The 15,555-nt window shown below is 45.3% G+C and overlaps 1 protein-coding gene across 17 annotated transcripts in view; it reads right to left on the bottom strand.

Moving 5' to 3' along the window:
- MSI2 (musashi RNA binding protein 2) overlaps positions 1 to 15,555 on the bottom strand; it is a 238,687-nt gene that overhangs the window by 146,409 nt on the left and 76,723 nt on the right. For 16 of the 17 annotated variants that reach the window (XR_014574159.1, XM_083805949.1, XM_083805952.1 and 13 more), the window contains one exon: positions 13,391 to 13,483. The exons of the other annotated variant lie outside the window; for it this stretch is intronic. Coding sequence is in view for 15 of the 16 variants with exons in the window: in XM_083805949.1 (XP_083662075.1) it covers positions 13,391 to 13,483 (93 nt within the window). In the remaining variant the exon portion in view is untranslated. The remainder of the gene's footprint in view (positions 1 to 13,390; positions 13,484 to 15,555) is intronic. 17 annotated transcript variants of the gene reach the window in all.

The following is a 15,555-nucleotide window of genomic DNA, read 5'->3' as shown; positions in this document are numbered from 1 at the left end:
AACTGCACAAAGGTGAATTTATTTGTCATTATTTGGTATCACAGCAGCACTATGACTTTGATCAAGGTCAGGGCAAGGTGCTACACGCAGACACGCTCACTGCCTCTCGGAAGAGCCTGCAGTTAAGGCAGCAATAGGAAAGTCACACCATTAGTCCCAGATTTCAGGTGGGGACCTGAATGATACCACAGTAACACAGCAAATCAGTGCCACATGCACAAAGCCAAACTCCTAAACCTTGGTCCCAGCACAGTCACAGCTCTGTCCTCTTTACTCCTGGACTCACTGCAGACCACGTCATCTCAAACCATCATCTTTTCTGGTATGAACGTCTCTGAACCGTATGCCATCAGCAGTGCGAGGTGCTGCGAGGTGTCTTCCAGGCCAAGAAGCAAGCGAGTGACCGCAGAGGATCCATCGAGACCTGAGCAGTTTTAACATAAAACACCCACACGCAAACAAACCCATGGTACAAGGGATTTGGTGTGATCTCCAGACTCCTTGGGCTACGTCTGCTTCCTGATTTAGGATAGCAGTGGCACCTAGCCCTTAGTGAAGATCAAGGTCCCTGCGCGAGCTTACAGGCTACACCGAGGCTAATTCCCTAGGTGCAGGTATGCTCTCAAACCAAGAAATACCAAGGGGATTCTTAAAACCAGAGCAGGAGAATTCTAGCAACGTCCTTTTGGCTACTGGATTGTGCCCAGAACATTCACGAATAGGAAGTTCAACAGAGAAGAGAGGGCAACAACTTCTTTAGCCTGGAGGGGACAAGAGGCAAGCAAAATAAATATTTAAGTTCCTGCTTATTAGGAAATGCTTGGCAAATAATGTGAAGCCAGAAGGAGGTGTTAAAGAGAAGTATATTCAGTGTTACGGGAAGCTTAATGAGAAGCTGTAACCATTATGTATGTATCATATATGGAAAACTAGGTGAGGCCCCTATGGACTATTACATACTGCATGAAACTTTACGGACACTGTAATGCATTATTTTTAATGATTCCCTTGCCTACTTCAGGCTCTGGAAACCAAGAAGAGCTTCCCTAGTTTCCTGGTGGTGATTTAGCAATGATACCTTGCTTGTTCCCAGACTCTGGGTTATTTTAATGAGAAATAATTGGGTTACTTTCCAGATTCCACAAAGCTGGTACGTAATGAACAGAAACTCTGAGAAAGTTGCTCAGCATTGCAGTGCTCTTCATGTCCTCTACCTTCCAGAGGGTTACTTTCCCTGGTAAACCATCTATCTACAACTAGGTCCACAAAACACTGGCACTTCTGCTAGTTGAAATTTGCATTGTCATCAACCATCTCTAGGGAGAGCCAGGCCACAGAAACAACCAGCTGCAACATCACAGCGATTGCCCCTGCAGGAGATGTATATAATGAAAATTGAAAGCTGCAGGATGAACTTCTTACATACTTGTCCTTTTGGTTTATTCATCAGAAATAATTATCTGTGCCCACATTCACAGGAGCACATACTTTATGATGTACATTAAAATTTAATGGATTTTTAATAATACTGTAACTACAGCAGGAGCAGAAAAAAAGAGAAAGACATTAAAACATATGTGCTGTGTTGGTGGGTAGACGGTGTTGAGCAAACACCAACAGCACGCAACCAGCTTAGGATTAGTGAGGACGGGAAGAAGGAACTGCTGTTCCCTGTATTTGAAGATCACGGTGATCTGTAATTCCAAAAGTTTAGTTTAAAATCTCCCCAAGCGACAGATGAGCGTATGCATGAAATGAGCAGACGTGAGTTTCTGAATTTCAGGGACCTACAGGTGATACCCACGGCCTTGGACAAGTATCTGAACTCCCCAACTCAGTTTCTCCACCTGTAAAATGGAGAGAAACACTACAAATATACCCCGTGATAGTGGTTTGAGACTGTACTTGAATCCTGATTTCCACTGTGCCAATTCAAGTACTTACAGCATTTTACAAAGCTATCGATGTCGATTCCTTAAACATCAGCAGAAATGATTGCTCTAGCAGGAGAGATTGACACTCTAAACACTCCTCAGAACCTACTCTGCAGCTGAAGAGTCGGTGCGAAGCATCACCATGTCACCAATACTTGGACAGACGTCTATTTATAGACTAAGAAATTATATATGTGGTGTCCCCACCAACAGTGACACATCTTCATTCAGGCATGAGTCACCTATTCATAAGCATGTTTCCAAAAATAGACCCTATTTACCAGAATTAAATTCCACATGCTCAGGAGAAAATGTCTCCTTAAAAACAAAACAACAAAAAAGGCACGTTAGGAAAGCAAACAATAGCAAACGAGCGCCGAAGCCTTCCGCCTGCAGGTCTACGTTTCGCACAATCACGCTGAGACTGGAAACGTTCGAGATGTAAAAATGAAGATGATCGTATGTTCTCATTACAAACCCCTGCCAAGGTCACCAGAGCACTACCGTCCAAAAGCAAGTATCCAGAATATTCTTGGCGACTCGTGCTTGGTAGAAATAGGAAGTATATTGCAGTTATTAGAGAGAGCAGACAGAATGAGCGCCAAGTAATCCCAGAAAATGTAGTGTTAAATAGAGGGTTCAAACCACAAAGCTGTTGATGGGGAATGTTAAAAATGTCAGCGTGGCTGAAAGACATTCAACAGCGGTGAATGTCAAGTAGCGAGCTACTGTTCAGCAGATGCAATAAAAAAAAGTAAGGGTACTTGGGTAATGGGACCAACATTACAGTTGTTGATACAAATTATATCCAGAAAGCAAAGAAATAAATGAATAAATAAATAAATAATGCAAAAATGGAACAAGTTCAAACTTCTTTTATAGTAATAGTCTCCAGTTGAGCATAATCACCAAAGCTATAGTGATAAGATTGCCAAAACTAGACAAACATCTGTGAGATGAATTCATCTCAGAGGGGAAGCCAACAGCTTGTTATCATTAAAGAGGCAATGCTCTCTCTGCGTTTGAACTGCAGGCCGCCTTGTTACTGCGTTTGCTGAGGCAATTGCACCAGATGTTGGCAGCTATCTTCAGATGGATGACAAGCACCTGCTGTTGGGGAAATTAAATGCTCGTCGGCCTCCTATCCTTCAGGGGAGGGTGGGCCGGGAGGGGAAGAGGGGGAGTGGTGACGGCTGACCCTCTGAAATAAACCTATTTATGCAAAGTGACAGTAAGTGCTGGTTTGCCAAGCAGGGAAACAGAGTGGAAATTCATTGGATCTCTTCCATTGCCCCTGGTGAAATCTGCTCCCACCCTCCCCGTCCTGGCAATTAACACGGCACCAATCTGAACTCGCTAAAGCGCCCGGCAGAGCAACAGAGTCAGCGCAGGGACCTTCCCTCGGAAAGCCGCCGCTGGCGGAGCCGCCTCCCCAGGCACGGGGCATCGCTGCAGCGGGGCCTGCTGCCCGCCTGGCTGCCCGACACACCGCTGCAGCACGCTGGCGCTCAGCACCGCCGGCAGCGCAGACCCGAATCGGGGGCCCACAGTTCGTAACGCTAGCGTTAAAATAAATAGATGCTCCGAATGTGCTCTTAGACGTGCTGCGTTTGCTCAGATTTATGTAATCTCACTGCCACTACCACCTGGTGGCACGCGAACGTGTTACCGGCTCCTTTGAGAGCTCCCTTCGCAGTATCGGGAGTAACAGCAAAGGTCAGGGTGGGCGCCGCAACCATTTTAAAAACAAAATACGTAGAACTTCTCCGACAGACTTGCTGGTGTTTTCAGTTTTTCATGGAAAGAAAAACTGTAAATGTGAACTCATTTTACATGAGCAATCATTTCATTATGGTGTATCCTAATTCTCTTCAAACCTCCACACGAGGACATGAGGGCAAAGAGCCTGTGATCCATCCTGCCAGCAGCACCCGTCACAGCCCAGATCGCTATTTCAAAAACATTTTGCCCTGGGCAATAAACTGAAAACACCATTCTGAATTCCAATTCACCCAAAAGCTCTTGTGAATGTCCCTGACGGAGACAAACATTTGTTTGATCTAAACTGGCCACATGCATTTTAGGTATCCTTCAGATTAAGAGGGAGCTAATCCTCATTCTGCTTAGATTATCTTAATTGGCTCTTCATTTGAGCTACTTTGCCCTTGTCCCCAATTCCGAAGATGTATTTATAAGTACATGTACTGCATCACGCAGTATAAATACACACATCTCTCACAGGACTGGCACATATTGTTGCACCATACTGTATGGTTATTGATAGGACTCAAGTTAATCAACCTACCAATACTTGGATACTGCTCCACTTCTACCAAAATATGCCCAGCCACATTTTTCCCTAGAAAAACAAATACCAAATTCCCTTAGAGGCAAACGTGTAAGATGGATGTCAAATGAATTTCACCTTCTACCTCAGCAGAATTAGCATGAGTTTAATTCAACAGGTAATACCTCAGGGTTGCATGTGCGAAAAAAATTCTGTTATTTCACTTGTAGGACAGACCAGGAAATCTTGATTATTTATTTATTTATTTACCACTGTGATGGAAAATCATAGAAATACATTTTAAAAAGAACAAGAATACAAACAAAACAAGGACCAGAAGGCTCAGCACAGAATCCCCCACTTAAACCCCATTTTCCATCAGAAAAATAATAACAAATCTTTACAAATCAAGATGCGGATCAAAACCGGCACTTCCCTAGCACTTAGCACAGGGTGCACAACGGGGCCGGGACCGATGCTCCAGGCGGCTGGTGGCAGCAGGGCTGGCTCCCCGGGGCCCTGCCTGCACCCAGCCAGCTAAACGCTCCCAAGAGAGGGATTATGGCCCCTCGTTTCCGCACGGAAAACATCATTACCTCCATCAGCAACATGGGCTCGTTCCACGCTTGGAACAATCTGTAGGAAGTTCCTCAGAGGTACTTTTGAAAGCGCTTTTCTGAAGCACGCAGCCTTAAAGCTGCATTTAAAAAATCCTCCCATTTCACATCGTATCACTCAATATCGATGTATTGTGCAGTACGACAGCACTCAAAAACTCGCTGTCTAATCCATGTTTTAACTAACTCACTTCACTCATGATCCTACCCCAGATTTGTGGGCAGTGTAGTGCAAGCTTCAAGCTTCAATTACACCATAGTTTCAAACAACTGCTGCTACATTTCCTTCAGTGAACTAATGTTAAAACACAAGTTTTCCCAAGGCAAAGCTTTGGCACCCCCAGAAGTCATGTTCTGGAGCCAGGCTATCAGTTCCACACGTTAGGAGAAACGTCTACGTTCAGAAACACCTTCTCGGAGAGTCCGAGAGGCTGCACTTCAAGTACCACAGCGGAATCTGATGCAATTTCACAGCATATGTTAGAAATACCTACCAAAGAAAATCCTACATCACTCCTACTGCTGCAGTTTAACACCACTCTCTCTTGCTTTAGATGCAGCTGGTTGGGGCAGAGTTCGTCTTGCTGTTGTCTTTTTGCATAGTGGCCAACCCCATGGGCCCTGCTCCGTGAACAGGGCTCTGAGATGCTACCCGAGCACAATAAAAACAAACATTTCCTTCCAGAGAAGTCCTGCATCTACAGCCCCACTCATCCACGCTGGGGATGAATCCAAGACCACCGCAGGGATAATTTGAATAGGTTAGCAAACATGATTAGTTAAATTTGTTAGGTATATTATATCAGGTTTTTATAAAACAGAAGAGGAAAGGATGAAAAATCAACTTTCATGGGGTGTCAGATAAGATACAGGGTAACTTTATGGGTTTGAGTCAGTTGCAAAATTGGTTATCTACAGACTGCAAACAAGCATTCATGTGCACGCTGAAGGAATTAACGAGTGTTTTCTTACAACTTCCTTCCACCAAGCCTCACCCCTGATTAATCATGGATTTCATTTGGACTCTCGGTATGCTTCGGAACCGTGCCCTGCAAGCTCAGGATCAAAACTGCTCCCCTACTATAACTGAAGTATGTGAGGCACAACATAATGCACCAGCCATGCCTTTATGGAGAAAAAAAAAAAAAAAAGATATAACAGGGTTGTCTTGTTTTCTTTAAAACCACATTTTAAACAAAGGATGCAGGCCTTGCCTTACAGCTCGGGGGAGCCGGGCTGCTTGCGCTGCCGCTCCAGCAGAGCCGCCCCACGTACCTGCAGCAGCTGTCAGGCACCGACACTGAGCCAGCTCCGGTACCGCCGGCGCAGAGCTCGGCCTCAGCCCCTTCCTACCGCTACCGGGGAGTTCCTTCCAGCCTTCATCGAGTCCGCACGGCTGAGGGCTGCGAGTGACATGAGTGTTGGCATATTTACATTTCCCATGCCCTTCAGAGCTTACTAAGTAAGAAAGGCAAGGAAATGTAAGGCAAGATAAAACAGCTTGCCCAAAGTCAGACGGCAAGTGGGTGGCACAGTGGGAAACAGAAGACAGATGTTCGGGGCCCTGACTCTCCACCACAATTACCTAATCTCACATGGGTTACAGTGCTGCAGCACAAAAGCTTCCTTGCCGTTTCATTTAACCAGAGTAAAAAGGAAATAAAATTGTGCTTTAAACTTCTGCTGTGTTCTGATACAGCTGCTGTGCCCACAAATCCTGCCTTAACATTTCCTCTTTTCATAAAATTTAGGTAGAAACCAACATCTAATTTATAACAAAACCACTTCCACAAAGCATGTCTTATTACAGACCACCTAAAAACTGACTTCCTGTGTACAACTTCTCATTGAGAGAATGAAAACACTGACTTCTTTTTAAGTAACGATCAAGTTTCTTGATTCATTAAAAAAAAAAAAAGAAAGGAAAGAGCATGCGTGGGAGGGGAGCAGAAATAATAAAAAGTGCTTAGGCCACGAGGGACCTCTATATCCCAGATCCCTTTGTGACATGCCAAAGCAAAAAATTTAAAGGAATATTCATTATCCTTTACAGTACCACAGATGTAACACTCGAATTAGGAAATCCACGAACACTGGGACTTTACAGCCTCTGCGAAGGGCAGAGGCAGCAGCCCGAGCAAGGCTGAGCGCTGCTCTGCAGCGCCGTAACAGAACAGCCTGCACAGATTGCGTTCTGCATTGTTCCAAACTTATCAAGGGCTGCAAACAATGACGCGTTTCTCTGCTGCTCATTCTGTTTTAAGGAGTCGCAATGAATCAAATTAAGCAACTTCTCCCAAAGTACACCTAGGTAACTTTGATAGAAAGAAGAATGTAAGGACCTCAGAGCTGTTCATCACCGGGCCCAGAGCCCAGGTTCGCTCTGAAGAGAGCAGTGCCATTAGCGGCAGCTGAAAATAAAGCCAACACATTCTCTGGTTTACAGCATATTAAAATGTTTCAAAACTCAGGCTATTACAGCTGAGAATGTAAGTAACAGTCCAGATCTGTCCTTACATTTCAGAAAACATAACCAATTCACAAATATTGAATCTGGAAATACAGCAATGAGAGGCTAACACCTTGTCAAATCAAAACATTACTTTTCTGCAAAGCAAATCCTTTTAGAATGACCATCCCTGGATCCCATTGAACATTAAATCTACACATCAGTGTCCAACAGTTGTAACAATACAATTCAAACTGTATGTCAAGTCTGAATTAACTAAGCTTTCACTTTCAGACAAGCAAAATTCCTTGCACCTCCTGACTCTGGCCTTAGCCCCAGCTCCACACAGACCTCCAAACCCCCCTGAAATGAACCCACGGCGAGCAAACCACCTTTTCTCATGCTAACAACTCTATTGTAATAACATCTTCAGAGGCCATACTCAAGGTCTCAGGGAAAAGTAAACCACCGGAGTGCTTAATACTCCAACAGCGCATTAACTCGTTCACACCCAGACAGCCTTGCCAAACAAGGAGGAGTTTTGTCTCATGTTTTCTTGATTTATATTTTCACAGCTGTCAGAGAGAAAAGCATGTAGGAAGCAAGTTATGTAAACCACCTGATTAGGCTAAAATCCTCTGTGTGGATCACACCTCCTTCCCTCTTCCCCTCCCGGCACAGTTAAATACAAAAAGTAGAGGGACTTTGTCTATTACTCAAAGCAGATTATTTTTTCAAAGGTTAAACCAGTCCTTTACTTGTATTGCTCTTTGTTACAACGTACAATGCTGTACAACAGAAAGAGAACATTCTCATCCTCACGTTTTGCTATTTGCAGCCTCGCTGCTTTCAGCTTTACTTTTCTTGCACCCAGCACCACGGCTCTGCTAAGGGAGGCCTGGGGCAGGGGCAGGGCTAGGAACGGCTCTCCTCTTGGTTACTGCTCTTGGTTAACTGCAACCAGAACGTAAGCCATGGCTACAGAAGGGAGAGATGAGAAAAATTACAATCTTTCAAAAGCACAACAGTTTTGCAGAAAAACACAACATCAGAAGCTAGAAATTATTATTCCCCTGGTCTGTTCTGCGTCTCACAGGAAATAACAAGCAACTGTATAAAACATTTCAGATCCAGAGAGATAATTCAGAAATCCTGTCTTGCTTCAAATTCTCCAAATCTTAAATCCATTTGTGAGGAAACAACATATTCCAAGCAAAGTTGAAGCATGCCTACAATTTGTCTGAGGGACCTCGTGGCAAGTCAGAACAGAAAACAAGATTAATGCACACATCTCTGTTCCAATTTCATTTGAAATTTTAAAATAAAAAGCAAATGCCACTGCCCTCTTCCCCACAAGTCATTTTAGGATTGCTGTTAAAGAAAACACAGCAAATGCACCCACTTCAAGTCTTTGAGAGCAAGTAAAACAGCTGGAGCCACCAACACTAGCACTGCTTTTCTAGCAGTTTAAAGTAACAGTATGTAAAAAAATCCACCAAAATATTTCGCACATCTCCTTTAAAAGCTACTGTTCTATTTCAGAAAAGTATAAATTAAATGTATTCTCTCCCACGCAAGAAAACATGATTTTTCCACCAGAACAGTCATATCGGGACTGATCTAAATAGTTCAAGACAGCTGACCCATACCTTTAACACAACTCTGTTCCCATTGGGCTGGAAACACACCGTTTCAAAGACTTCCCAGCAAGACTGACTGCACTACTTCACGGGGAAGACTTAAACAGAATTCTGTTTCAGCAGTGGGGTAAAAAAGTGTACCCGGAGCCCCACCATGTTCGTGCAGCAACGAGCGGCCGCTGGCCATCGCTGGGTGCTCGTAGCTCAGGTGGGCTCCGAGCCACGCTGCGGGCCCGGCCCGCACCACGCCAAGGCCTCGATGCGACGCGGCCGCCCCAGGGCAGGCGGCAGCGCGGGCAGCGAGGGGGTTAAAGCGGTGTCAGACAGCAAGCGCTGGCTCCTGACCAAAGGGACATGGGAACCGGGGCAGCTGAGGTATAAAGGCCTCATTGTAGCAGCCCACTGGATTGGAAATGACTTGTAGGCCTAATGAAACAAAACTTTGGCAGTAAAACAGAATGAAAGGAATGAGACAATAAAAGACAGGAACAAAGGGAGCAGAGTTGTTTCAGCTTAGGAAAATAAGCTCACTTTGTTGTTGGGAAAAGCCAAAGCCGATTAGGATAAACCAATGACTAGGCATAAGTCTTCCAAACTAATTACACAGTTCACCATGTGAAGTATAATTGCAAGTCGCAAAATAAGGACTACATTACTTTCACAGGAGCTCTATGCAGGGAGCGTTACCAGGAACCGAACCGAACAAGTCCCTTATCATCACCCACTTGCATCCCGAAAGGTGCAGAACGTGCACGTCCTGACAGAGGGCATTTCACTGGTGCCGAGGGGCCTTCTGCTGGTCACAGTCCTCTGGGTGAGGCTTTAGGAGGCTGTAACTTTACTTTTTAACAATACCAGAAGCCTTAAACGCTCCGACACGTCCTGACCTCAGAGCGCACCGTTCGGTTACGCTTTCAGAAAGCCATGACGCTGGCAGGTCGGCAGCCCCAGCACTGCCACCGCCGGCCGGCCTGCACCCTCTCATTTACGCTCGTTTTCAAACTCGGTTGTAACAGACAGCTTTTCACACACCAGCAGCGCTGAGGACCCTGGATTAGTTAACACAGCCAGCGAATGTATTACGTTTGCCAAAATGTCTGAAACATCTTTGACTGAAGTAATTGTGGATCACAGAAGCAACTGTTTGATTTGAAAGGGTTACTGTTCAAAGTGCTGCTTTGCTGGCTCAGCCTCCTCACGCCCTCAGCCGCACCTTGCTCCCCGAGCCCCCTGAAATGGCCGCAGCGCCGAGCACCCTCCCAGGCGGGCCGCCCTCCTCCAGGGCACAGCGCATCCCGTGGCTCCCCCAGGCCCTGGCCCCCTCCTCTCCTCCTGCAGAGGGGCTGCGAGCCTCTCGGGGGAGGCTACAGCGCCTGTGTGCCCCCACATGTTCAGCATTACCAACCCTAAGCGTTCAGCAGTCACGAGGCTTTTAATTACGCTGTTCTGCACTCCTTCTGTTAAGCCTCTTGGTTTTAACTCAGGTAATTTTTCCCAGTCTTCCTCCACAGCTTACAGCAGTAAGGGACTTCCCTTCCTCGCTGATTGAAAGCGAGGATTCTCACATATCTCGGCCTTACAGAAAGAAAAAACAATCGTATCAGAAACTTCACGATAAAAGTCTCAGGAGTTATCATTACCACATATTTTGGTGTTCTAGCTGGCAGGCATTTTCACTGGTGAAGTCAGGGAAGGGGGTTTATTAAATGCAGTTTTCTTTTTACTGGAGAGAAAGGTTCTGACATTTACTTTTCAAAAGGAAGCGGTTTCAAATTCAACACTTTAGGGCCCTTCCTGCCAACTCCAGTTAAATTAGTGAGTCAGCTTGGCCCCAGAGCTGATAGCTGCTCTAACCACGTAGAGTATTTCAAGAGCTACCTCAAGTTACCAAAACGACCTCCCCTGGTTGCAAAGCTCTTCTCTGCAGCAAGTACAAACAGGATTTCAAGAAGCACAGCAGCAGTTAAGCAATTTTTTCCACACCAATAAATAAGCTCAGCATTTCGAAGAGGAAGTCACCTGAGATGTTCTTATCAAATATGGGCGTCTCCTCTACACGTTAATTATGTAATGCAGTTGTCTTTATTTTAAGAAAGTGCTAAGCAAACGCAAACCTTGCCAATCGATCCTGATGCATTGTTTGCATTGTAATGGCTTGATGGGAGAGCGAGGCTTGTGTGCTAAGCAGTGCACAGATGTGTCATCAGTCTGCCACAAGGAGCCTGCAGCCTAAACCAGCAAGTCAAGGAAAGGTCGGGAAGGGGAACGGACACGGAGAAGGAAGCAGCTCCTACACAGCCCTGCAGGCCCAGTCCAGGGTCATTGTCCCTGAACCAGAATCCCACCCACTGCAGCGGGCTAATGAGTCTTCTCATTTTGCTGGACCACAAGTCCACGATTCCTAGGGGTATTAACTAGCACTGCACCTTCTCACAACCAGAGCATCACCTCAAAACACCCCTCAAACCAGTCTCAGCTGACAAACAACAAAGTACAGCAGAGAGCACTTGAATGCCTGCACACAAGGTCGAGACACAGCGACAAAGCCAAAAAGCCTCTCCTCCAAAATGCCAGTGCCTTCAAACTCAGCTCCTTTTCACAAGCTAGCATATAGCAGCTTGGAACAGGGATGAAACTGGAAAATGCCATGTGGTAGCACAGGGGCAAGCTCTGTGAGCCCCAGCTCCTACAGTAGCTGAACTCCAGCAACTGGACCACGCAGCCTCAGCAGGACATACCTCATCTCTCCTGCTAGGGGTAGGGTTATAGCTCTGGTCACAACTTGCACAATTATTTTCAGCCCCTTTATTTTTTAGCCCTCAATTTACGACACTTGAAAAAGTATGTCATTTTCCAAAAGCACTGCCTATTGAAAGTCTGACCTCTTTAAGCTGTCTCAAGAAAGGCAAATCACAAAAGCAGGAACTGAAGCATCCCGAACCACAAGTCTACTGAAAAACGCAACCCAGTTGTCTGCATTCTCAGGGACTGTAAAAATGCAAACATGAAACTACCAGATGGTGAAATTAAAAAGGCTATATGAAGAGAGCATCCAGACAATATGCAAAGCACTTATATTGAAACTATTATTAACTTCAAAAATACAGGTTAGAGGAGTTCTGCAATTAGAAGTAACTACACAAGAAACATCCAAAAGCTCATGTAATCCTTTAATAAAAGGCTCAGCAGGCTGTAAACATCCTGCCGGAATCGAAGATTATTATTGAAAATAAAATGAATGGCTTGCAAAACAACCATCAATCCAGCACAGGAACAGTTTATAAACTCCCCTCCTCAGCCCTCAACAAAATACTGCATGGCCAAGGCATTTCAGAGCCAGATAAAAGAAATATAAACTAACTACAAGGAATGGGAGCTGCTTTGCTTTGGGATAGCCTGCTGTGTCCTCATGCAATCATGCATCTAAATCATCAGCTGATGCACTCCGAAAGACGGGAATAGAGCTGCGTGCAGCACCAAAGGTTCAGTGCCCACTGGGAGCACTGAGGCCTCGGGCTCTGTGCCTCCAGGAACAGAAGTGCTCTGTCCTGCCCTGACTCCAGAGGATCAGCTCACCCCAGTAGGCCAACCTACAGCTCATTACACCACCACAGCCGTGGTTCTGGGTCTACTGCCTCTGCAGAGAGGGGGCTTACAGGAGTCTCCATGTGCAAACTCTTCACCTCGTTGGAAGGTGAACAGGCATCCAGAAGCCTTGGGGGTGCAAAGTGCCCAGAGGGACTTTGACATGACAGAGCCCAGTCCTGAAACACCACCTTTGAGGACACGGCACCCCACGGAAGCGGGTGGCACCAAACTCCAGCTGGAGCTTCGCTGCTGAAAATAATATTCTGGCAAGGTTCAGGTTTCCTTCAAACAGCACTAAATCCTTCCAGAAACTTCTGAGTTTTTCTGTTTTGGTTGTGTGGTTTTTTTAACGATTTCAGAATTCTACATATAGTTCCATAATGATGTTGCTCAAGAGTTTTTTGATAAGAATTGAAAAGGATATTCCAGTGACTTCCGTATTACTTTTGCTATTCACATGGTTCCTTCAGGCATTTCCACAACTTAATGAGCTCTCTCAAATACCTCTATATGCTCTTTTAGCTACCGGAATCGGGGTAAACAGAAGGCTGATTTTATGGAGTAGACAACTGTGTAATCATTCAGCTAAGGGTCAAATTCTTCCTGAACATATGCAAATTCAACTCCCAATGATTATTTTTTTTAATAAAGGTAAACAGTGTTGGCAATGCTGTACACATTCATATGCAACAAACAAAAGAAATTCCAGAACCAATTTAAATAGGCTTTGAGAAATTATATTGAAAGGCAGAAAATTTGGCCCTCCTTTGAGCACAGGCCTCACTGCGCTTTTGTTTTTCAAAACACACTTTAAAAAGAAAGGGAAGAAAAAGAAGAATTCAAAATATGCAGTGCTCATTTGGGCAGGAACTTACCTTGCCAAACTGTTCAAAGTATTGCTTTACGTCTTCCACTACTGTATTAGCCGATAATCCACCTACAAATATTTTCTTTGTTCTTGTGACCATCTGCAAGAAATTACAAGACAAGCATATGGTTTAACCAGATTATTTCAAACAATATGTGGAAAAAAAAGAAATATTCGTCAGATGCCATCCCTAGCCCAGTTAATGAGAATATTTCTCTACAAAAGCAATTCAGATTCTATTTGATTAGATACTTCTTTTTTCTTTGTCTTGTTTTGTTTTTATTTGAGAAATGGCTGAGTAAAGGCACTCAATAACAACTCTAGCCCCCGGATATTTTTTTTTAATAAATGATTTTTATTGTGCTTCTCAATGCAAATATAAGTGAAAAAGGATTCCAAGTGTCATATCCTCATAGCTACTGTCTCAAAAAGGCGTGCCATTTTCCCCCCTTCTTTCCTAAAGACAAAGTGCCTGCTCCTTGGCTGGCAAAAGGCAATTACACCAAATTGAAGCGCTGTGTTATTAAGTTTCCGTAAGCCAGTTTAAAAGGAACTTGGTACAGTCACTTTAAAACTAATCACATGAGGTGAGACAGCAAGAGCCACTGACTCGGTGCCCTAGCTGCCACAGACCGCGCTCCAGCTGCAACGCGTGGTATCGCCACCATCCAGGGGCCGGATCAGGCCCCACATCGCCCTGCCCCGAGTGTTACCCAAGACCCCAGCTGAGCACCCAGCTCTTCTTGCTGACCCTTCCCACTCAAACACAACGTGAAGGGATTATGCTGGACTCCCTACAGAGCACGTCCTTTCAGACGGCTCATTATCCATAACCCTTTAGGACAGACAGGACCCAGCCCAGGGACCCGAACCTACAGACCAGCGGCAGGGAAGCTGGTGCCACTGGTGGGCCAATCCCAAAGAGCCTGCGTGCCCTGTGGGCCACCTTACACCGAATGCAGATCCAGGACAATGCTGTCAACACACTCCAAAGGGCCAGGCACCATCCCCGTAGGCCTGGACCCAGGGGAAGGCCTCTAGCTCACAGCAGGCAATGCCCTTCCAGCTGGAGGCAACAGCCACCTAGCAGACTACTCCACCTTGTACAGATGTTTTGAAGTTAATATCGCATGTTAACTGAAGAAACCAACAAACACGTCAGTAAGAAATTCATATATTAAAATGCTTGATTTTGTTTCCTGTGTGACAGAAACTGGCTGAAGGAGCCAACTTGCGGAGACTGAAGGGAAAAAACACCCCGTAACACCAGAAGCAGGACCAGCTTTGGCTGAACAACAGCCAAATTCCCCGTGAAAAGGGAAGGACACCGGGCAGCCGGCCGGGGACGCCACTGCTGCAGCTGCTCAATGCAGAGGTTAGGCCTGCTTCCCTCTCTTCCCTTTTTATTTTTAGTACAGATGAGATGCACTTTATGACAGCGACGGAGGCGCATGGGGCTGCCTGCAGGTCACCGCCGGGCTCTGCAGCCCCATCAGCCCGGGCTGCCAGGAGCAGCGCTGCTGCCCGAACTGGCGCTGGCCCAGCCGGGCTTTGTGATGTGACCGGAGCCATAGTGACAAGCTGGGGTACACGGCTACCGGCGAAGCCTTCACGGAGCTGAGGCACTGAACAAAAAGCTTGGAGTTGCCCCAAATTCTCTCAGTGCAGAACAAATTAAACATCACTCCCGTCTCCGCCGCCATTCAAATTAACCAGGGTAGATACTTCCCTCAATCAGCCCCCTAACCATGCTTTACAGAGCTTCACTTTATTTTTTTTAAGTTAGGAAGAAAAGAAAAAAAAGGTGTAAAAATTCAATTATTTTTTCCTGGCTGCAATCTAGGACTCGAAATTGAAGTCCAAGCATATATTTTTCTGTAGAAAATTGTCATTTACAAATAAAGAATTGGCTAAAGCCGACTTGTAACTAAAGGATTTTGCAGGGCTGTCAAGAGCCCTCTGCCTGCCAGCATCTGATTTAAGATCAGGCTGAGCTTCTGTTGTCATACAAAAGAGAGAGGAAAGCAATTATTCTAAAGCAATATTTGAAATTATCATCATTTTTATATTTGACCAAGAAAGAGAGAGGTACTTCTGCTAGAAGCAGGATTGAAGGTTAAAAAAAGAAAGAAAGACAGACTACTTTGTTTCAATCGCTTCAGTCCAGGAAAA

The sequence above is a fragment of the Anser anser genome, assembly GCF_964211835.1.
Source record: "Anser anser genome assembly, chromosome: 20".
Taxonomy (NCBI): domain Eukaryota; kingdom Metazoa; phylum Chordata; class Aves; order Anseriformes; family Anatidae; genus Anser; species Anser anser.
This window is presented reverse-complemented; position numbering and strand designations above follow the sequence as displayed.